Source organism: Otolemur garnettii, unplaced genomic scaffold (assembly GCF_000181295.1).
Source record: "Otolemur garnettii isolate 467f Iridium unplaced genomic scaffold, OtoGar3 scaffold00034, whole genome shotgun sequence".
Taxonomy (NCBI): Eukaryota; Metazoa; Chordata; class Mammalia; order Primates; family Galagidae; genus Otolemur; species Otolemur garnettii.
This window is the reverse complement of record NW_003852429.1, coordinates 11,533,755-11,556,398: the sequence shown is the minus strand read 5'-3', so window position 1 is coordinate 11,556,398 and position 22,644 is coordinate 11,533,755. Positions and strand designations below refer to the sequence as shown.

The 22,644-nt window shown below is 38.3% G+C and overlaps 1 protein-coding gene across 2 annotated transcripts in view; it reads right to left on the bottom strand.

Annotated features, from left to right (window-relative positions):
• Window positions 1–22,644, bottom strand: part of TPP2 (tripeptidyl peptidase 2) — a 68,795-nt gene that overhangs the window by 13,772 nt on the left and 32,379 nt on the right. The window contains exons 12-25 of one of the 2 annotated variants that reach the window (XM_023513094.1): window positions 22,281–22,396; window positions 21,488–21,656; window positions 20,363–20,520; window positions 19,611–19,687; window positions 17,597–17,703; window positions 14,613–14,767; window positions 13,397–13,513; window positions 13,071–13,171; window positions 11,823–11,919; window positions 10,930–11,067; window positions 8,562–8,806; window positions 8,244–8,322; window positions 6,217–6,255; window positions 340–491 (exon numbers count right to left, since the gene is read on the bottom strand). In XM_023513094.1, coding sequence (XP_023368862.1) covers window positions 340–491; window positions 6,217–6,255; window positions 8,244–8,322; window positions 8,562–8,806; window positions 10,930–11,067; window positions 11,823–11,919; window positions 13,071–13,171; window positions 13,397–13,513; window positions 14,613–14,767; window positions 17,597–17,703; window positions 19,611–19,687; window positions 20,363–20,520; window positions 21,488–21,656; window positions 22,281–22,396 — 1,750 coding nt within the window. The remainder of the gene's footprint in view (window positions 1–339; window positions 492–6,216; window positions 6,256–8,243; window positions 8,323–8,561; window positions 8,807–10,929; window positions 11,068–11,822; window positions 11,920–13,070; window positions 13,172–13,396; window positions 13,514–14,612; window positions 14,768–17,596; window positions 17,704–19,610; window positions 19,688–20,362; window positions 20,521–21,487; window positions 21,657–22,280; window positions 22,397–22,644) is intronic. The other variant, XM_003789607.3, reaches the window with a different exon arrangement.

Sequence of the window (22,644 nt, the reverse complement as noted above, 5' to 3'; positions counted from 1 at the left end):
ATTTTATTATAATGGTACATGTACAAGAAGGAAGAAAAATAATAATGGGACAATCACTATCTTTGGAGTGTGGGCCAAAGTGATTTTTGTTTTTTTTTATATCTTCCAATATAATTCTTTTCCAAAAGCAAATTAGGTTATTAAAATAAAAATTATAAAAATTTCTTATCACAAAAGGTAATTACAAAAAATACATCCAATACAAGAAAATTTAAAAGCACCTATAACCCTGCCATTGCTGTTGACGCCCTTGAAGACGGTCTGTGCATATATACACAGTACTGCTGTAGCTGGGAAAGTGAACCAAAACATTTAAAGAATTAAGAGTTAAAAACCTACTTGGTCATCCACTGAATTTTAAGATCTCGTAGTGCTTCAGTAAACTCTTCTTTCAAATCTTTCTCTTTTTCTGGGTCTTTTTCCTTATCTTTGTTGCCATTCTTAGTCTTCGTTGGTGGAGGTATTAGGTAGTAATGAACAGGGATGACATCCTGTGAGTGTGGAGAGTCTCAGGTTAATATGTTTTATTTGATACACTTGAAATCCTCTTTGACAGCTAAGTCTCCCGTAACAAGGAGAGCACTTAGTTGCACTATACTGTGTTTCAGATTGTAAGGGTCACAATACATCAAAAATTCCAATCTGCAATCATAGCGATTTTCTAACAAACTTTAAAGTGCTGATACTTCTGATGTCTCCTTAAAATAAAAAAGAACGTGTTTCTCCATTTGAATGTACTTGGTATTCTCAGCTTTACTTCAGACTGCTAACAAAAGTACACTGACCTTTCAGACTTTAAATCTGAGAAGGGAATGAAGTTAAAATTAAAAAGGGAAAAGATTGTTTTTTCTAAGTAAATTTAAGGGGATATTTACTCTTCTGTCCAATCAACAGGACTAAATAAGGCTGTAAAACAAGTGAAAAATTTTATCTTGGCCAGGCACAGTGGCTCACTCCTGGCACTTTGGGAGGCCGAGGCAGGAGGATCACTTTGGTTTAGGAGTTCCAGACCAGCCTGAGCAAGAGCAAGACCCCATGTCTCCTAAAAATAGAAAAATAAGCCAGGTGTAGTGGCACATGCCTGTAGTGCCAGCTACCCAGGAGGCTGAGGGAAGAGGATCACTTGAGCTCGTGAGATTAAGGTTGCTGTGAGCTGTGATGCCAAGCCCTCTACCCAAGGCTATAGAGTGAGACTCTGTCTTAAACAAACAATAAACAAAAAACCAAACAACTCCCCTGCTACCAAAAACAAGTGAAGAATGTAAGAGACAAGGCTCTTTTCTGCCTTTACAAACAGACATTCTAACTCGGCAAATTAAACAATGATAAATCACTTCTAACATGAATAAGACATGATGGAAATAAAACAGAATAAAGGGATAGATATTAACTGTTCAGGTAAGAGGAGGGAACGAATGTACACAAAGTGTTCTGGTCTAAACCACCCCATACGTCCAGCTGAAGATGAACAAGTGCAAGAACCTTGGCATGGTATATAGCAAGCACAGCTCCATGGGCTACGCAAGCAGGAAGCAGCTAACTCAAGGCGGTGGGAAGAAGCCTGACTTTACGTTCAGTACACTAAGAAGTTTGCACAAGAGTCTTATGGAAGGCAGTGACATGATTAAAGGTTTTTGCTGTTTAACTCTAGATCCTGTATGGATTAAAATTTTTACTTTGTTTTTAGTAACTCTTGATACTATTTGCTAAACGGACCCTAGAGAGTAAAAGCAGAGGCAGGACAGCAAGTGAGGAAGCCCAGAAAATGCCATAGCGCCTTGGACTAAGGAACAAGAGGCAGAAATGGAAGAAAATGAATAGATCTGAGGTAGAACTAACGTGTTTGCTGGCAGTATTGCAACTCTGGGATGGTGAATGGAAAAAGCGTCTATTACCTAGACGCTGTGCAAGTGAGAAAGGTCAAAAGCAAAAAAGTTCTGGGGTCACAGAAGCCTTTAGGAAAAACCACTGTGAACAAAGAGTTAGCAGTCAACTGGGCACGCAGCTGAGAGGTCGTGTGCTCTGGACACCTGGCAGGGACAGCCACAGTGTCACTGCGACAAGACCAGAGTCAGGGCACAGTGCAGGCTGACTCGGACAGACACAGAGACAGGATAGGAAGCAGGCATATCTAGAGTTCTTCCAAGAAGTTTTGTTTTGAAGAGAATAGAGAAATGGAGAGTAATTAAATCTATTCTACTGTTAAGTCTTTGCTTATGAAAAGTAAAGAATTATTTGGAAAATGAAATCACATGTTACACCTGCTAGATTTGTTTTTGGCACAATGCTCAAGTGTCCTTAATTCTTTATTAAATGAGTCTCTCAAATTCTATCTTCATGTTTATATTAAAGCTGTTAAGTGAAACATATTACTTTTTTTTTTTTTTTTGAGACAAAAGACACTTTGTCACCCTCAGTAGAATGCCACAGCATCGTAGCTCACAGCAACCTCAAACTCTTGGACTCAAGTGATTCTCTTGCTTCAGCCTCCCAAGTAAGTAGCTGAGACTGCAGGTGCCCAGCTATTTTTAGAGATGAGTTCCTGCTCTGGCTCAGGCTAATCTTGAACTCCTGAGCTCAGGCAATCCACCTGCCTCGGCCTCCCACAGTGCTGGGATCACAGGTGTGAGCCACTGCGCCTGGCCCAGAAAAATATATTACTTTTAATTAATAGTTTCTAAAATTGGAACAAATGATGTACCGAAAAGACTGCCATTGCCCTAATCACAGTCATCTCAGGAAAGCCTTATATATGTTGAGTAAAAAACAGGACTGCAAGTCCCCACCTTTCCCCAAACAGACATTTTAGGTAAATATATAAATATTTCCACTTTAACAATTTTCACAATTAAACTCAATTTGGGGTATAAAATGATATAATGGTAAATATAAAAAAGTACTGTTGTCTTTCTAAAGATATTCCAACACAAATAATGACTACCTCCCCATGACTCAGTTAAAGCCCAGAAAAGCACCACAAACCCACCGGCAGCTGTTCAGTCTCACTCTCCTGCTGGGGTCAGGCAGGCAGAGCCTGTGGACAAAGGCCTTCTGGGAAGTGTGGGACTGGGAAAAGGCCTACTGTTTGGGCCAGCTCTTTCAGGACCTGGTCACCCACTCTTCCCTCCACCTTGAGGTTCGCTCTCCCAGGTAGGCCCTGCCCAAAGCAAAGCCAAGGGAAGGTGTCTGCAAAATCTAAGTTGATAATCTACCAATTATTTCTTACAAAAAGACATTTTCAGTGTCATCTGTATAGCACAGACAACATATCTAGGAATTAAAGGTCTGAGTGGCCTCCAATATTTTTGTCACACATTTACCAGTGTGCTAGAATGTGAGTGCCACCAGCCCGGCAGTCCCCATTTACTAAACATCAAGGGCTCCCCTTAGCTTCTCATGCCTCTTCACCCCATATGAGGGAGAGAGGGGATACTTCCAGGCAGGAAGCCTATGTCCTGGGAGGCAATTCCTCCTCTGAAATTCTCTGGTGAGGTATTTGCTATTTTTTTTTTTTTAGTATAGAAGAGAGAAAATAGAATTGAATTTAAAATAAAAAATCCATTAAAATTTATCATTAACCATGAATTCTAACAAAGACCTGTCAGAAGTAGGAAGAAATCATATATCTGGGTAATACTGAATTATCACTTAAAAGCACAGAGACAAAGAATATTTATGATGAAATAATCTTAAGAAAAAAATCTAGGGTTTGTAATCAGGCCTCTATGTATTAAATGTATCAAATTAGCACTCACACACACATTTTTGTTTTAGGAGACAGTCTCACTTGGTCACCCCTGGTGGAGTGCTATGGTGTCTTTAGTTCAAAGCAACCTCAAACTCTTGGGCAATCCTCCTACCTCAGCCTCCCAAGTAGCTGAGACTACAGGTGCCTGCCACAACGCCTGGCCTTTTATTTTTTTAAAGAGATGGGATCTTGCTCTGGCTCAGGCTTGTCTCGAACTCATGAGCTCAAGCAATCCACCTGCCTCAGCCTCCCAGAGTGCTGGGATTACAGGTGTGAGACACTATGCCCAGCCACATTAGTACTTATAAATGTTACAATAATCCTATAAAATATGTTAGGACAGGAAATTTTTATTATGGAAGACTGTGAGCCTGGTAGCTTTAATATCTAATCAAAAGAAACAGGGTACTATTTTTCATTTGTTTTATCATAGTCATTTGTTCTTTTTGCCAAAAAGTATTTTTACAACCTACTTTTCTATAGAGCTTAATATAGGGTCAATGTAATAGAAATAAATTTGTACCTTAAATCTTCAGAAATATTGATTATGGTTTAAAAAGTCAGTCAGAAATAATCTTCTCTGCAGAAATGCTATGAGTAGTTCTCTATAGTACATACTCAATGGCAAGTTTTAAAAAATCATTTTGACTATTCACAAAGCATTTCAATAGTGTGAAAACTGAATGATATTTTTTTGGAAGGTGAGACCCAACCATCAAACTGGTAACTACTCTGGGTAACATAACACACCATCATTTAAATTGGTTCGAAAATGGCAATCTCTTTAGCTCTTGAATTATTCATAACAATATATGCAAAAATTTAAAAGCTTAACACAAACTATTTTAAAGATTTATATCATATCTGAATGCTATTTATGACCTGTTAGAAGTAGCTACATTCTTTCATATTATAATGGACTTAAAATTAAGAGTGATGTCCCTTTCCAAATCAAGTCACAAACTCAAGATCAAGTCCATTGAGAATTATGTACAAACATGTTACCTGGCATCTTTATTAACCAAAAATTATATATATTTCCTCTGTAATGTGACCATAAACCATTAATACTGACCAATCTGAAAATAAGAGCTGTATGGTAGACTTGTGCTCTAGACAGTGGGGACAAGCAGAGGTGACTCAAGCTCTTCACATGGAGCATTACCAACTGTCAAGCAATAAACTTCCTATGCACAACTCAATCCAAACATAAATCCAGAAAAACTCCCAAAAGGTTTATCAAACTTTACAAAAAGAAGAAAAAAGTCAGCGCTGGCTTTTGTGTTAAGTGCCTCCAATCTTTAATGGGTTCCTAGGATACCTTTTCCTCATTCTCTAAAGGATGCTTTCAAACTATGTTCACAATGACCCAAAGATATACACATCAACACATAAAATGAAATTAGTTTTATGAGTCTTATGAACTAGTATTTCCTACTTGAAATTAATTTATACCACCTCAAACAGGTCGAGACCCCCTGTGGAGAAATACGTAGCATTGGCCTTCAGTCCTTTATCTGGGAAGAAGATTCCTAGTGGTGCATTTTGTTTGAACAAAATGTTTACCATTAGGTAATAATGTAGACATTTCAGAAGATAATGAAATTTTAGCTATTACAAAATGGTGACCCCAGTTCTGTATCTATAAATTTAAAAAAAACTATTTTTGTTTATATATTAAGAGTCTACTGATTCTCCCACTGTGATGTTTTCTGCTTGAAGGAAAGAAATCACTAAAACGCTGATGTCAGTAGGTCTTCATCAGAGAGCTCTCAAAGGTGTCCCTTTCTCTAGAATACACTTAAAAGCATACATTTTCTTTTTTGAGTTAAATTTGGTTCTCTTACTCAATCAAAAATTGCTAAAGCTACAGGGAAGTTGATCAGACCACCTCTAGGTAGTTACGGTCTTATAATCCATTTGCGCTATCAGTGTAAGCTTTAACTTCTGCTCAGCAGTCTTTCTGTTTCTGGCATGTCCATTACTCTCTTCCTGTCTCTATCCTTCCAGAACTAGGAGAGATGTAAGAGCAGGGAGTAAAGTTCACTTTAAAGAGCTGCAATATCTTATTAATCAAACCATCCAATTAAAAAATGCTTTTAGACTAAAAATAACTAAGCCCTTTGGCCTGTATGGTAAAAAAAATTACACTCATCTCTCTTCAGGATTTTAGATATACAACATTTCAAATATTGTTATTTGGCAATGTATTTATAGCAAGAAATGAACAGTATTTCTTACTACAAATGAACAGAAAACAGGTCTTCCAGGGATTTATGGTTGAAAAACAAAACCTTTAGAAAAGCAGTATGTCGACATTGTAGGAATAACTAACAGCACGATACTGCAGAATGTGAAGAAAGGAAACTATGGGAAATATTAAAAAAGATTTATAATAGTGACAGAAAAAAGGTTTAATATGCAAATAAGGCTTTAAGACATCTTTTTTAATAACTGACAATCAGTACCTTTTTAAATTTTCCTTGTCGTTTTGCTGCAGACTGCCCCTGGGAGTTAGAACGACATTCTGTAAGAAAACATGCATAATCTACACAGGATGGAGACATGCCTCTGTCTAATTTTCTTCCAGTTTACGTTCCATCTGTGTCATGGCACTTGGAGGGTCAAGTCTCTAATCAAAATGGCATGCTCTTAAGGGAAAGCAATACTGCCACTTTTTTTTTGTTTTTTAATAAAAATGAACTCAAACGTTATTCCTAAGGGCAAACCTTTTTCAACTTTTTATGTGAAAAATTTAGTTCAAAATCCATTTGTGATAAAAACATTTGTTGGAACATTAAACTTACATTAAGCTGTCTATAGAGTCTGACTTTAACATGACTATCACAGTTTATACATTCTTATAAAAAGCATCAACGTTACCGTGAAAGTTAAAGTGAAGTAAAATTGTTATTTCCCCAACTACCAAAAACAAGAAACACACAACTACTGAAGAAAGACATTAAATAAACAATGTGATGGACATTATAACAAACTTAGTACCTTCAGATTATGGTTTTTTCCCAAGAAAGTCTACCATGATAAATAACTACAATTAATCCCATAGATTTATAAATTAATATCATAACTGCCTCTGAAACAATACAGGTAGGGTGTAGTAACTATTTCTGAATTGCTAATTGCATACTTTTTGCCAACAATGCTTTGTTGCTATACTCTTCCCAAGGAAGTGGACTCTTGGTAAGAGTCATCTGTCATCCGAATGAAAACTTCATAGCGGAAGCAGCTAGGCTTTCTGTGATATAAAATCTATCCCCAAAAGACTACTAGGACTTCTTACATCAGTGCATGTATGAATTCCAGTATCATTAACTACTGAGTTACTTCAAATTATACTGAAGTATGCACGTGTAAATAGCATAGACTGAAATGAGACCCAGGAAATGTCAGAGGAGGCAACTTTCCCCTAAGTCTTACTTAGGCTCAACAGTGGCAAGAAAAAAGTGTAATTTTTAAGATGTATGAGATCCTCTCATTTTGAAAACAGCACTTAAAGACTCTGGTATAGATTATAAACTTAGCTTTATAAGAACTAATGCTAAGGAGAAATGCAAAACTGTAAGAATGACAACTTTTACTGCACTGAGCTAAAATGATCTTACAAAAAAGGTGATCAATCTATGTAAACACCATTTTCAAATAAATCTGTAATAAAAACACAGACGGAAAAAACAGGTACCTATAGAATTGTATCATTTATCTCTAAACTACAACCAGAAATATGTTTCTAACAAAAAGTACACTTTGAAACTAAGATAAAAGGCAACGCTGCAAGAAACACTTCATATTTTCTATTATGCAAACTCCAACAAGAAAAAGGTCTGTACTTGTGCGAAAAAATCATTCCTTAGTAATAATTATTCCAACTAGTTTTTAGAAGCAAGCCAAGAGAATCTGACTTATTCCTGTATCCATTAACATGTTGGTTAAAATTATATAAGTTGCTTTAATTTTAAATATCCTACTTACTTAAGCAAAGTTTGATTTGGGTCTACACATTTCTCAGAAGTCTGCATGCATTAACCTTGTCAAGTAGGATAGTTTAGGGCTCAAGGACTTACTAGGCTCATGAAAAAGAATACTGAATATTTAAAAACATGATACATTTTAAAAGATAACCAAATACTGACTTTTATTAATAACCGTGGGGAAAAAAAAAAACCAATAGTAGAATCTCCACAGCTGACTATTGCCCTACACTGATCACCTCCTTCAGTTGCCCTAATTCACAGACCAGCCATGCACCACATGTGCGTATCTGTACAGTAGGCCCAGTTCCTTATGTTGACCACATCTGTATGTTGACCAATTACAGTTCCCGGGGTGGTCAACTTAAAATAGGTTCCATTGCATTAATTTACTTTCCAGGGATATCTTTTCTTTTACCCATTCTAAAATGTGGAACCAATTCCCATCTTCAAGGACATGAAAATTTTGGAATAGGAAATTTTAGTGTAGAAGAAATAGTACTTACAGCTTTCTTTCCAAGTTCAGTCTTTGACAATGTTAATGATCCAGCAAGGTAACATCCAGGTCCTGCCCCTTTAGGTACTCTAAGAAGAGAATTCAAAGACGGGGGGAAAAAGCAACAAAAGAGAAAGTTTCACAAAGGTAATTAAGGGGAGAAACACCAAAATAATTCCATATTGAATGTATTCCCATAGAAAAGATTTCAAAAATCAAAAGGGAGAAATAAGCTCAGCCTACAATGATAAACAACAACGTACTTTGCCTTTAGCCTCATGTAATGTGTCTAAGATGGGCATTCAGTACAAGGAAAGTGATCACTTACTTATCATCAGGCAAGGAAGTAACAAAGAACGGCTGGTTATATTTGGGTGGTAATGTCAAATTGCTTGATTTCTTCTTTCCCAGAAGTGCAAGACTATGATTTTCATGAATATCTAAGCTCAAGGTATTAGACAATCTATGAGAAACAATAAATGGAAGATCTTTAAGACGTTCCAAATCACTGATTTGCTCATGGCGAATCTGTAGCCGAATTGTATAATCTCCTTTCTCCAGTTTCAAAGAATACTAAAAATAAAAAACAACATTTGGAAAAAGTAAGTTTAACCAAGCCCTGAAATCAATCACAGTTAAGAGGATATAGTGAAACAGTTCCCACTTAGAGATTGCTCATGTGAGGTACAGACATTACATTCACACAAAGCCCAGAGTGTGCTGTGAGCAGACAGTCAGGGACATCAAGTGACTTGCCTAACACGACACAAAACTGCAAAGGAGCTGGAGTCAGGTCTAACTGCAAAGCCCTGAAGTCTTTCCACAACATTTTCCAGAATATTTCCTAAATATTCCCATATTTTTGGCAAAAAAATCAGTGTCTGCTCGAGACTGATAAACCCATGATTTTCTAGTTCATGTATTCTCAGAGACATGTATAACTCAACGCTGAAAAGTTAGCAAAATTGAGGTGCCATAGAATATCTAAAACAATATACACAATTATGTCTACATATATGACTTCTAGTAATTGTATCATTTTTTCTTTTTAGAGATGGGGTCTCTCTATGCTGCCGAGGCTAGAGTCTAGTGGCTACTGACAGGTGCAAACACAGCACACTACAGCTTCAAACTCCTAGGCTCAAGCTATCCTCTTGCCTTAGTCTGCTGAGCAGCAGGGACGATGAGTGTGCATCACAGCGCCCAATTAATCTTTATAATAGAACCAGAGTGTCACACCCCTTTAGTGCAGAAAGGGAAAAGGGGAAGCCAACAGAGATCAGGAAATACAAATCTACTATGTCTACTGAGTCAACACGTTCAAGAGAGCGGGATGCTGTTCTCCGCAGTAGCAATTTCTTGAGAAGATTTAAAAAGTAATGCTCTGCAGTAATCCAGTCTGTAATGGGATGTAACTGCTGTTTGTTTTGAGGGAAATAAAAGATGTCATTCCACGAATGACTAACTGGGAAAAAAATACCTTCACAAATTATTTTCATTATTCAGCATAAAATTATAAATGTTACAAGAACTATGTCACTGCCTTATAACAAGCTTTCATTCAGAGGTAAAATTTCTATAAATTACATGACTACAAGATTTTTTCTCTTCAATGTGACAGCACAAAGCACAGTGCCTGATAGATGTGCACTACGCGCTGTCCATGGAGGCAGTGAATCTCAAGTCCCAGTAAACTGAAGACGGCCACTGCTACCGTGTTCTCTATCCCATGCAGACTGGGACCATTTCACGGTGCTCAGGGCTCTCTGATGATTTGCTTTCCACCCGGAGGCCAGTGGAAGCAGCGTGTAGGAAGGGGAAACACGATAAACAGAAAGCCGGTGTGTGCAAGCCTTTCCCATCCCCTACCCTGAAACATGATTCTCCACAACTACCGAACAGAAAAATTGTCACAATCTGTTCAACCACTACAACAAACTACAAAGTTTCTTGTGGTTTGCAAAAGTACTAGATGCAAAACTATGGCATTAAAAAAATATGAATATTATCATAATGAGAAATCGGAAGTTTATTAGTTCGGGAAACAGAAACAGCTTCTTTTTTTTTTTTTTTTTTTTTTTTTGAGACAGAGCCTCAAGCTGTCCCCCTGGGTAGAGTGCCATGGCATCACAGCTCACAGCAACCTCCAACTCCTGGGCTCAAGCGAGTCTCCTGCCTCCGCCTCCCAAGTAGCTGGGACCACAGGCGCCCGCCACAACGCCCGGCTATTTTTTGGTTGCAGCCGTCATTGTTGTTTGGCGGGTCCGGGCTGGGGATTCGAACCCGCCACCCTAGGTGTACGTGGCTGGCGCCCTAGCCGGTTGAGCCATAGGCGCCGAGCCGAAACAGCTTCTTTTAATTCTTTTTTTTTTTTTTTGAGACAGTCTTACTCTGCTGCCCCAGGCGAGAGTGCCATGGCACCAGCCTAGCTCACTGCAACCTTAAACTCTTGGGCTCAAGTGACCCTCTTGCCTTAGCTTCCTGAGAAGCTGTAGCTGTAGGCACTCATCACACGCCCATATAATTTTTCTATTTGTAGTAGAGATAGTGGGTCTTGCTCTTGCTCAGGCTGGTCTTGAACTTGAGCTCAAGTGATCCTCTGGCCTCAGCCTTTTAGAGGGCTGGGATTAGAGGCATGAGCCACTGTGCCAGGCCACTGCTTTTGTTAATTCTAAAAATTACTGGGAATTTTATACCTGATGTGGATAGGCATCGCCTGAGCCCATCTGTCTTTTATTCTGGTCAAAAATAATCCATAGCTGGCTGTCAAATTCTGATTCATATAATAATTCACAGAGCAGCGGGCAGCTTGGAGTTACTTCTCCACTCTTAGGCTATAAAAAAACAAGAATGATTACATGGATTACATATGGGTTCTAATACAGATTTTTAATATTGTTATGAACCTATTTTTTCACTTTTTGCACTAAACAATTTTGAAAATGTACAACATCTAGTATTTTGGCACTAATAAAAGACATTTTTATAGAGTTTTAAAAATACAAATCTACCTGTATTCTTTAGTAAGCAATATATAGTTACATCATAAAGCTGAAATCTGCCAACTTACTGAAATCAATGAGCTAACATTACGATCAAATGGATACTGTTTTAACAACAGCTTTACTGAAATCACATCAATCCTACAAAACTCTTTGATCTAGCATTCCCACTGGTCTCAATTACTTTGACCACTTATCCCACCTTGGAGCTAGTCCAATCTCTCACTGCTGTGACACCTGCTTCACAGGACGCGATCAGGCCCAGCACCACATCAGAAGGCACGTGGCACTCCTGAAACATCTAACGGCCCAGGGATCTCATGGTACTACTGGCCAGGTATCAGTATCAGTGATTCTAACAACTACAGCTCAAGGCCAGGTCACCACTAATTTACACTTTGTGACTTCACACCTGAATGCTACTTAATTACAAATTATAATTTCCTAAAGAGAAATTCCAAATTAATTTCATTAATTACTTGATTCTTCTTATACATCTAATATAATTTTCTATGTTTGATTTTATAAATCATAAACAAAACAAAAAAATTCATCATAAGGGTATACTTTGTTAGGTAAACACTTACTTGATGAAAGTTGTACGTCAGGACCATCTCATAAAGTTGACGATTATTTGGCAAAACATCCCTTGATCCTAAAGGTTTCGTTTTTGCACTCACTGGGCTATAATGAAGAAATTGTATACTTGATTTAACAGTTCACTGAATGAGACAAATAAAAACAATAAAATCTGTAAAGTGGGAGATGAGCATTCCTGAAACTGTCCTTGTTCAGTATACTTCGTAATATTTTAATCGGTAGCTCCTAAGATTCTTTACTGAATACTGACGGATCCATAGCAATACGTTGTGAGTCTAAATCTTACAACAAATATTACAAAGGTAATCTTTCATGATAAAAACATTTTCAAGTGCCAACAGACAGCTTTTAACACAACCAAATCCCAAATCACTCACAGTGTTGAAGGGCAGGTTTGGATTTGAACCCTTCTGTCCGAACTGCTGACTACACTGCCCATGTACAACCTGGGCCACTCCAGCTGGGTCAACCCTGCCCCCTGCTGCTGCTCACCACTCCAGGGCCACACTCAGCCCTCATGTTGACTGAGTAAATGGTATTTAATCTTTTTAGTCATCTTCTGAAGCAAGTTACTAAGGGTACAGACTTTATAAAGATTGGAAAATAAGTTTTGTACACGTACATAATTCAAAATGTTGATATAATTTATCTACTTTAAATTTCTATCCAATTTTAAAGATTTAGGAAGAACAGGATATACCTTCAAAAATTAGAAGTTTGAGACATTACTGTGCCACTCTTAACTGGTTATCTTAATGCACTCATAACTAGGCTTTATGCTGATATGAATTAATGTCAGATTAAACAATAAAAAACAGACATCATTACACTACAGTGAGTGTGTGGAAACAGGGCAAGGGGCAGCTGCTGAGGCACCAACAGTAGACTGCAGGTATGCTGTAGTTTCTGAAAAGGACTGGACCAAGATTCACAAGATGGTGTCAGAGGGAATGTGAATTTACTCTTTTAGGGCACTAAATAAAAAGGTTAATGCCCACTTATCCGGACTAGGCATGACTGTTCACCATCCTTAGGCACGCTCCTGCTAAGGTCAGGAGGAAGGAGAGGCTAGAAGCTGCTCCTGGGGATGCCTCCCAGAGAGCTATAAAGAAGCATTTTCCTCTCCAGCACTCAGATGAATTAAAAAAAAAAAAAAAGGGACTGTTTCTAAGAGTGTTAAGAGATCTCCCTCAATCAATATTCACTATTTATACCCCTAAAACAGGGAATGGTACCGTAATGTTTGGACCCAGCTCTTCAAGGTTATGCAGGGAGCCAGATCTTCGTATTTCAAGGAGGACTGTACATCAAAACGGTTGATTCCTTCCGATGCATGCTACAAAGGATATTTATCAAATTACTTTCTTAAACTTTTTAAAAAGTATTTGTACCTAAAATAATTGTGATTAATACAAAGTTTATAAGTACCCAAGAACAATGACTACTGCAATTTTTTGAACCACAGGTAATTTCCCCATTAAAGTTTAAATCTAGCCAATGAAATTACTTGTCAATAATGCAGACTTGACATTAAAGATGATGGGTGTGCTGTGGAACTTACGATGTTCAGCTGGGGAGCAGTGCACACTATCCCATGGAAGGAGATGGTGTAGTCGATGTTGACGTCACTGAGACTCGCCCACCAACGTGCAATGCAGAATTCAATTGCTTTACCACCCTGCCAAACAAAAATTATAAAATACAGTTTTTATTTTTCTTCAAATTACAGAACATAAATGTTAGCTGTTTTAGACAAATACTATGCTTTTAAGCTTTCCTATTTGTAGTAAGAAAACAAAGAACCTTTACCAGCTATGCTAAGAGACAAATCGTAATTGCATGGAAAGGGAGCCGGTATTTAAATATACACAATTTACTCATAATCCTATATTTTTTGTCATAAAAGATCTCAGGCAGCTTTAGAAAGCACAATAAAGTAATGGTGAAAAATAAAATGGAATAAAAAATTAGGACCAAGAGAAAAATAATTATGAATAATGACAAGAGAAAGGAAACTCTAACTTTGTAATAAGTCATATTCAACGGTCAAAGTTGAGTCTTGGGCTGCTGACCAAAGCAACCCAAAGTCATGGTTATATCATTCTCCTTATTAAAAAATACTGAGGAAAAACTTCCTAGCACTAAGTTTTAAATCAAGTTTTCTGGTAATTAATGGATTGGAAAGTTTAAAAAGATGAATCATGTAGCTGTAACACTGATGTACGGAAGAATACAAATGGAAGTAGCCAGAAACATGAGAGTTAAAAACAAAAAAACACACAACCAAGTAAAAACAAAGAGAAGTTTAAGAAACAACATCAGTACATTCGCCTTCTAGTCATCACTTCTAACAGCCTAGATACGACTGGAGATCTGGCTCATCTGCGATAACTCAGACGTGAAGCAGCAGGAACTTAACCTCAAAGATTCTCAACAACAGGGCATTGATCAAATAACTGACATACAGAGAAGTCTTAAGGAATCTATTGTCAATGAGGAAACAATCTAATCAGGGTCTAAATTATGAGGCATCAGAATCTACCAGAATAGCACTTTTTTTTTTTATTGTTATTCAAAAAGTAAAGAGATGAACATTTACCTCCAATTGGTTTCAAGTACTCTAACTAGACTGCCTCTTATCTTCCTACTCCATTTTTTGGGCATTGACCAATATGCTCTGAATATAAACTATAAAATTAAATTCAAATTTTTATTCTTAGCCTGTACCAAAAAGGACGAGAAATAGATTTAGGATTTCAAATTTTAATCAAACTTACTAGGACAGGGAAAGCTTCAGTCAGTGTTCCTTTTTCTGGAAGAGAACAGAACTTATAGAACTCATGACTCCGATATGCTCTTTGCTTCACGAGCTGCACTGCATGAAGAACAAACTTGGCCGACACCTCAGAAGAACACGAACACACTGTAACTTCTAAAACAACAGGGAAGGAAGCGAAATTTTAAACTACTAAGACTTAAAACAGACATAAAGTGGGCTTAATAATTCCTACTTATTTAGGAAATAAGGTGTCAAAAATAAAATGGTATGAAATCTGCAAACTTCCTTAAAAAGAATCAACAGAATATTAATAAAGCTAGAAAGATAGAAGATTTTCTATGGTAAATAAATTGGTATAAAAATGAAAAACCATCACGCTGCAAACATCAGGAAACAGCAAGCTGCCCACAGATGCACACACAATTATCCTAAGCAAGTGCCTTTTAAAATCCTTCCTTTCTTCTTCTAGCTGAAAACCAATCAATTCCTGCTATGTTATCATGCCTCATTTCCATCAGAACATTAATAATTTCCCCTAGTCTTTCCCTCTTTACTTGGTCTTGTCTGCTTCTACAAAGTATGACCATCACAACTACACATGCTCAGCTTTACTCTGACATGGTGCTGGGGGCATGCCAAAATCACGGTGAAGACCACCCGCTTATCTGAAGAGTACCTGCTCTAATTCCAGGGCATCGAGCAAGGCTGGATCCCCCTGGTTCACAAAGCTGAATAGGCACAGAGCTTTTGGAACCTTGTCAGTTTCCTAGAAACAAAATCTAATCTAATGTTACACGCTATTTCTAATTATTTGAAACAGAAATCATCTGTAGGCTTTTTATGTAAGACTTAAATGCTCTGAGCTACTTCCATTCTAGATCATTCAATAAATTTTTAATTAAAGAACTATTTTCAATGCTAGTTCAAGACCTAAACAAATTATAATTAGAGCACTTTATAATTACTGACATTCACCACTAAACGACTTCAATCCACTATGAATTAACCATAGATTTTTATTCTTTAACATTACTAGTGTGCATTCACCAGTGCCACGAGCTGTAAAATGTCAAGGGTCCCTGCGTGAATGACACCACAGCTGTTCAATGCCACAACTCTAGCTCCACTCCTGGAAGAACTATCAAGAGTATGAATGTAATCTCAATGTGGACAAGCTATGTACCAAGGACTTTAGAAAATCTCTAATCCTGTCAACAGCAGAGTAAACACTATCAACAGGAGAATAAAAAGTATTTACAGTCCAAACAGAAGTTCAGATAATTAAGAAACCTGCCCCAAGTAACTGTTAACGTTTGGAAGACTCTGGATCTGAACCCAGACTGGTCATGTCCAAAGCCTGTGCCTTTCCACCATGCCACACTGCCTCCCTCTAACCCAGGTTCTCTTAACTGCAAAATAAGCAAGGGGTTTGGACTACATGCTCCTCAGGCACGTCCTAGAAGATGTCTCTGGAAGCAGGGTCCTATATGTAGCTCACCACCCTTTAAGAATAGCCCGGCAAACAGATGGCCTGTAAAAAGATGTTTAATGAGTGCGTCTACTACAACTCTTGATTATCCACAGGGCTATCAATGCTGCAATAGCACCACTGTTATCAGTGTGCATAGTAACAGGCTATATTGGACAGTTTGTTGCTTTAACTTCCAGCTTCTGCTCTTCGTTACTTTGCCCTTACTCAGGTTGTATAAAACAAGAAAAGCTTTGCACTTCCTATGCTATCAAGTGATGGATAGATGGACTGCAGACAGACAAATGGTAAGAAGATGGTACAGGGAACCACAAAGACAATTAGCTCTTCCCAAACTAGTTCTCATACGTATGATTTTATTATCTCATTCTAAATAAGCTCTTAGATGTAAGTATATCTGTATTTACGTGAGCAAAAAACCACATTCCTAAGTCAAACACTAGCCATTCTGATTACTGGCAACTATCCACTCAGAGGGCTCTGCTGGGCTACAAGAGAGACCATCTGTGTACAGCGCCTGAAGCCAGGAAATATTAGTAAAGTTGGCTGCTAATTTAAATTAAGCTACACTCTCTTGACTGCCCGTATTTCTTTCTTTCTCTTAATGTGAGTTCTGACAGCTTAAATCCCCTGCCCCCAACACTAACTTCTGAATTCTATATTTAGGACAGGGACTTTGTGAAGGAAAATACAGTATAACCACAGCCTTGGGTAGAAGCATGACATGATCACCCTCATAAGACTGTAACACATAATTCAACAGCATTATTTAAGGTAATCATTTATTCTCAAAGTTTCAGAGACACTTTATGAACTTAAAATTTGTTTACAGAGCTTCAAAGAGTAACGCTCCACTTCTAAAATTCTAAAAGTTTCATGTTTAAGCAATAGATGCTTTGCTGAAATTGATTTGTACCATTTAAAAAAAAAAATACCTTAAGATGGCCTAGATCTGTGGCCCCCAATTCCTGGGCCACAGACACATACAAGCTCACAGCCTTTTAGGAAGTAGGCCACACAGCAGAAGGTGAGCCACTCCCCACAGCTCCCATCACTGCTAGAGGAGCATGGTCTTCCGTCAGATCAGTAGGTTAGATGCACAAACCCTACTGTCAGCTGTGCATGGAGGGATCCAGGCTGCATGCACCTTATGAGATCTAATGCATGATGGTCTGGGGTGGAGACACTATGTGCTTGAATCAGCCCCAACCACCCTTCCCAGATTTGTGGAAAAATAGTCTTCCAAGAAATCAGCTCATGGTGCCAAAAAGGGGATGAGGACGGCTGGCCTAGATAATTTGCTGTATGAACCAATGCAAATACTATTGGATTTAAAAACAATTTTGAATCTAATAGCAAATCTAAGATATTAAATACGTATAGTATTGTTATGAGAAAAGTATGTGCTAGTGATAAATAAACTTCACACCGACCGTTACAGAAGCAGAAAGCACACAGAGATAGTGGTCAAGGCAGACTTCCATTTTACTTACCAGCCCACGTTGCACCCTCAGGAACCTCAATAAAATGCCTTCGAATCTGACCAGGTTTAAAGTGTACATCTGTAAAGGCTAGATCATAATGTGATGATTCGTTTACTCTGAAAATTAATACAAATAAATTATTTGATGTGGTTCTCTCAAAGAACAGCTTTCTATTTATAATAAGCCCACTTACTGAGTAAATGCAAGAGAACAGTTCAGTAGAAATAAACAGGGACTTAAACTAGTCACAAAACAGTATGTACAATATCATCCAATTTTTGCAACATGCTAACAGATATACCCTCTGGATAGCTGAGTATAGATAATTCTTTCTACCTATTTTGTAATTTGGGAAATACATACATACACACTATGAAAAAAGCTTCTTTTTTGTTAGAGGAATCCTACAACATTCATAGAATTTACCAATCACCAGATTCCGACAATAGTGAGTCCTAGATATTAATTAAAATCAAGGGTGTTTTGTGTTAAAGAAAAAATTGTCTTATTACTGTGAGACTGGTATTAAGTGCCCCTTGTGGCTTCAAAATGCTCCCATGCTGGAAAATAGTAAAGAAGAAACAAAAAGTACTTTCGAAGCATTTTTGTAAGAAATCAATGAGACGCCAAGGTCATACGTATACCCACAGGCTGTGGAAACAAAGCAGACGTTAGCGAAACCCTTGTCCATGTGACCAACATGTAATGAGTGCCCACCACAGAGCAGACACTGTTACTGAGAGCTAGAAATTATCAGTGAAGAAAACACCAGCCTTTGCCCTGATCTGGTGGGGACAGAAAAACCACTGGAGGCATTTAACATAAGATACTCCAGGTAGGCAGGAAGCGTGGAGGCTGGGTGGGTGGGTCAAGAATTCTTGCTCACTCCCAGGGAATCTGGGACAGCTTCCCAAGGGGACATGTGTAAGCTGGTTCTTTAAAGTCTTTAAATAAATTACTTTATCTAAATTCCTACTGGACTCCAAGGAAAATTATGGCTGAGAATTTAACTGTTAAACATAATTTTTTCATGTGTATGCTGCTTTTTAAGTTTAATCTCCTCAATTTTACCCTATGTTTCTCATGGACTAAAACCTACTGCTTACTTAATATTTGCCCAAATAAGTAATTTAACAGAAATTGTTAATTTAGGACTTTTACTTGTTTTCACTCTTCTCATCCTTCACCTTCTGGGCGATGTGCTTTGCTTTGTACATACTATATAACGGGCTCCGTACAGGAAGGAGTATATAGTCCCTGTGCCTTCAGTGGGCTCACCGTCACATGGGGTAAGTTATATACCGGTTAACATCTGTCTAGGGGCATGTAAGTGGTGCCACGAGCCACCCCAGGGATGACCAGGAACATCCCTGCTCAGTAAGCTGGGAGAGAGACAATTGAAGCCAACGGTCAGCTGTGCCAACGCACAAATCCCAAGGAAACCTGGAGCATCACGATCAGGGAGTGGGTTAAACACAGAATTGACAGGAAACACTGGCCACAGCTATAATTGTGAAGGATCATAGTTTGCAATTTTAAGCCTGAATTTGATACTTAGAAGTGCTACTGATATACTTTACACAGTCCCTGGGTGGATAATAGGAAAATGTAAGTCTAGAAACATTAAGAGCCCAAAAGAGTCAGGAGAAGAGACTAATCCCAGGCACAAGGGGGACAGAAAGCAGGATGGCAAGGGATGGAAGTACCACTGTCACATCCTGCAGAGGGACAGAGCAAGGTGATGGCTGAGCTGTCCTCCCAACTGGGGAAGGCAGAGGTTCTCAGTAACCCTGATGATGTGGTGGAAAGTGGGGCAGTGCCATCTGCTGTCACTTGTTCTCACGGTTAACAAGGAATGGCATGGCAGATTCATACCACCTGAAAACGCCAGCCAGGAGCAGAACTAAGCCTACATCCTGGATACTTAGTTCTGGACTAGTGCTCCATTAAAAGTCTGACTACTCCATACACAGTCATTAGGAATTTCAATTTAACAGTAAGCTGTGAATAACCTGTTACTTACTTTGCTGCTATAACTGCAGTGATCGGAACTCTGAACAGAGGACCTGCATTAGGGGATGCTATATCATAGCCACATACCTTAAAAATAAAGCGATAAGTTTCAATATCTACAAATAAACTTTTAAAAGATGGAAAAATAAGAGTATCATCTTTTCACAGAATAAATTAATCTAAATCTTAGAAGTTAAAGGTCCTAAGCACAAGGTGAAACCATTTCCCAACACTACATATCGCAATAGCAAATTCATGTATGACAACCTCTGACCTATTCAGACTAATGGGGAAATGAGGCATTAAGTACAAAATAAATATATTTTAAGTATTCTCAACTGAAAATGAGTTCAAACTAGTATCTCAGACAACTTCAGAGGTAGAGATACTGTTGTGATACTATCTTATTCTTGTTCACAGCCACCATTTAACAGATGCTTTATACAGCTGAGTGTTAAAAGGTAACTGTAGCCAGTATTAGCTGAGTGAACAAATAACCAAGGAGAAAGAGACCTAAGTGAAATAGTCCTGCCAGACCAGTGCTATCCCTCTGCTGCTTCACAAAAGGACACCGGACATCCTTAATGCAGCTCACGGCTTAACGGATGAGACACACCAGAAGAGGTGCAAAATCTGGGAAGTAAAAAGGTCTGGTTGTTTCTTAACAATAAAACAATACATTGCAAATAAACTTGGCATAGTTTGTTTTTTACCTTTTAAACATGTTAAAGAGTAAAGAAAAAAATGCAGATATATCAATACCTCTGTATAATGCAATCCTTCTCTTAAGCCCCTGGGATCCACACGTATGTTTATGTGTCTGCATTGATTCATGAGTTCCAAATGGCTGGGACATTGAACCCAGGATGAATTTGAAGTTAAAGCTAAATGAAGCTGAAGGGATATTTTTTCAGAGTTTTCTGGCATTAAAAAGACCAAAAATTAAAAATTAGTATTTTTTTCCTTTTTAAAAAGTTCTGTCTTCTCTCAAAAAAATTTGCCAACTTTGGTTAGTTGGTTGTAAAATGTACTCAAAACACAGCTTAAATAAAACAGTCACAGAATCTTCCTTACATTTCAGTATAATCATGATCCAGTCATACTTTTACCAAACACCGAGACAACCTTACACTACATTTCAGTGGAGATCTTCCATTAGTGCCTGAAGATGCACTTGAACCAGGCCTGGACTGCTTTACAACTCTCCCTGAAGTCTCTATGACGATGGCAGCTCAACTGACAACTGCCGAGACGTGGAAACAACCCATGCGCCTATAATCCATGAATGGATTAATAAACTGTGGTATATTTACACCACAGAATACTATTGGGCCACAACAAAAGATGGAGACTTTACATCTTTTGTATTACCCTGGATGGAGTTGGAACACATCCATCCTTCTTAGTAAAGTATCACAAGAATGGAAAAGCAGGTATCCAATGTGCTCAATACTAACATGAAGCCAGCTGAAGAACTAATACACATCCACACAAGAGAAAAACTCAATTCAATTCAAGTTGGAGGGAGAATGGGGGGAGGGGGAAAGGGGAAGACGGGAGGAGAAAGCCGGGGAGAAGGAAAGGCAACTGGTGTGCTCCACTAATGGGCACAACGTAAGGGTATTTGGCACACCTGGGGGGTGGGGGACACACAACTACAACGGGTACCTTACCTAACAATGCAAACACTGTAACCTAATTGTTGGTACCCTCATATTAATCTGAAATTAAATAAATAAATACTTTTTAAAAAAAAGTCTGTGAGATTTAAAATAATCATATTGTCAATTCATGCTCTCTTCAGAACAGTGGTCAAACAGCTTCTCTGTTGTGACATCATTCAAACAGCAAATGTGAAGCCTTTGGCTGTAGCTGCCTATTACTGACCTGTGTCCTCTGGAAATACAGGTTCGATGCCAACACCGTGATCTGAAGGTGCAGCCACCTGGACAGGGTCTCGGAGGTAGATTCCACGATTATTTCCAACAGTAACAGTGAAACCTAATTTATTAGCGAATGATGTATTCTGAACGAGGTAGTCATAGGCTTTATCAACCTAATTAAAAAATGGCTGTGTCAAGAAAATACTTTGTTGCAATTTACCAATCCACTTGACTTCAGTTGAAGCAAGTGCCAACAAACAGTTTCCACATACACTTCTCTAAACTGTCCATTACCCCACTAAGAGGACAAGTCTACACTGCTGTACACCAGTTGCATCTTTGGCTGCTCTTTATTCACACTGTGATAAAGTAATTACTGTTTTCAAGTAATCAAATTTAGGAACTAATCTCTGGACCATTATGATTGATCAGTTTCTTTCTTTCTTTCTTTTTTTTTTTTTTTGCAGTTTTTGGCCCGGAGCTGGGTTTGAACCTGCCACCTCTGGCACATGAGCCCACAGGCGCCACCCGATTGCACGGTTTTTGACCTTCTTTGCTTTGACTTTATAACCTCTCCACAGCCTCCATCTATTGTACTTTCTTTCTGGTCTTAGTGCAACAAATTTGTCTTTATATTATAAAACTTGTTTTTGTGTTTTTGCTTACAGTTCTCCTGTGGTTATAGACTCTAGGATTTAGATATACTGAATCATTATAATAATAGTAAGTATTATCCAGTAGCCTCTAAAACATTATCATGATGCTTTACAACCTGTTTTTGGTATCAGCAACCATACCTGAATAATACCATGTCCTTGGGCAAATACTTCTATGTTGTCAGCTTTCACTGCGGTGTTTTCAAGAGCTCTTCTCACTGAGTGCACTGTGTAGTCAACATTATTGGCTTTTAGACCTAAAATTAAAAAACAGAAACAAGAAAAGTAGTGTTACAGAACTCACTATTAGAAACCTCACCCCCCGCCCGCCCACCTCACCCTGACCAGTTCCATGACATTTAGACTCTCTGGTTTTCATGTCTTGTTTTTCAACACCCTTTTTTTTTGTTTTTTTGAGACAGAGACAGAGCCTCAAGCTATCGCCCTGGGTAGAGTGCCACGGCATCACAGCTCACAGCAACCCCCAACTCCTAGGCTCAAGCGA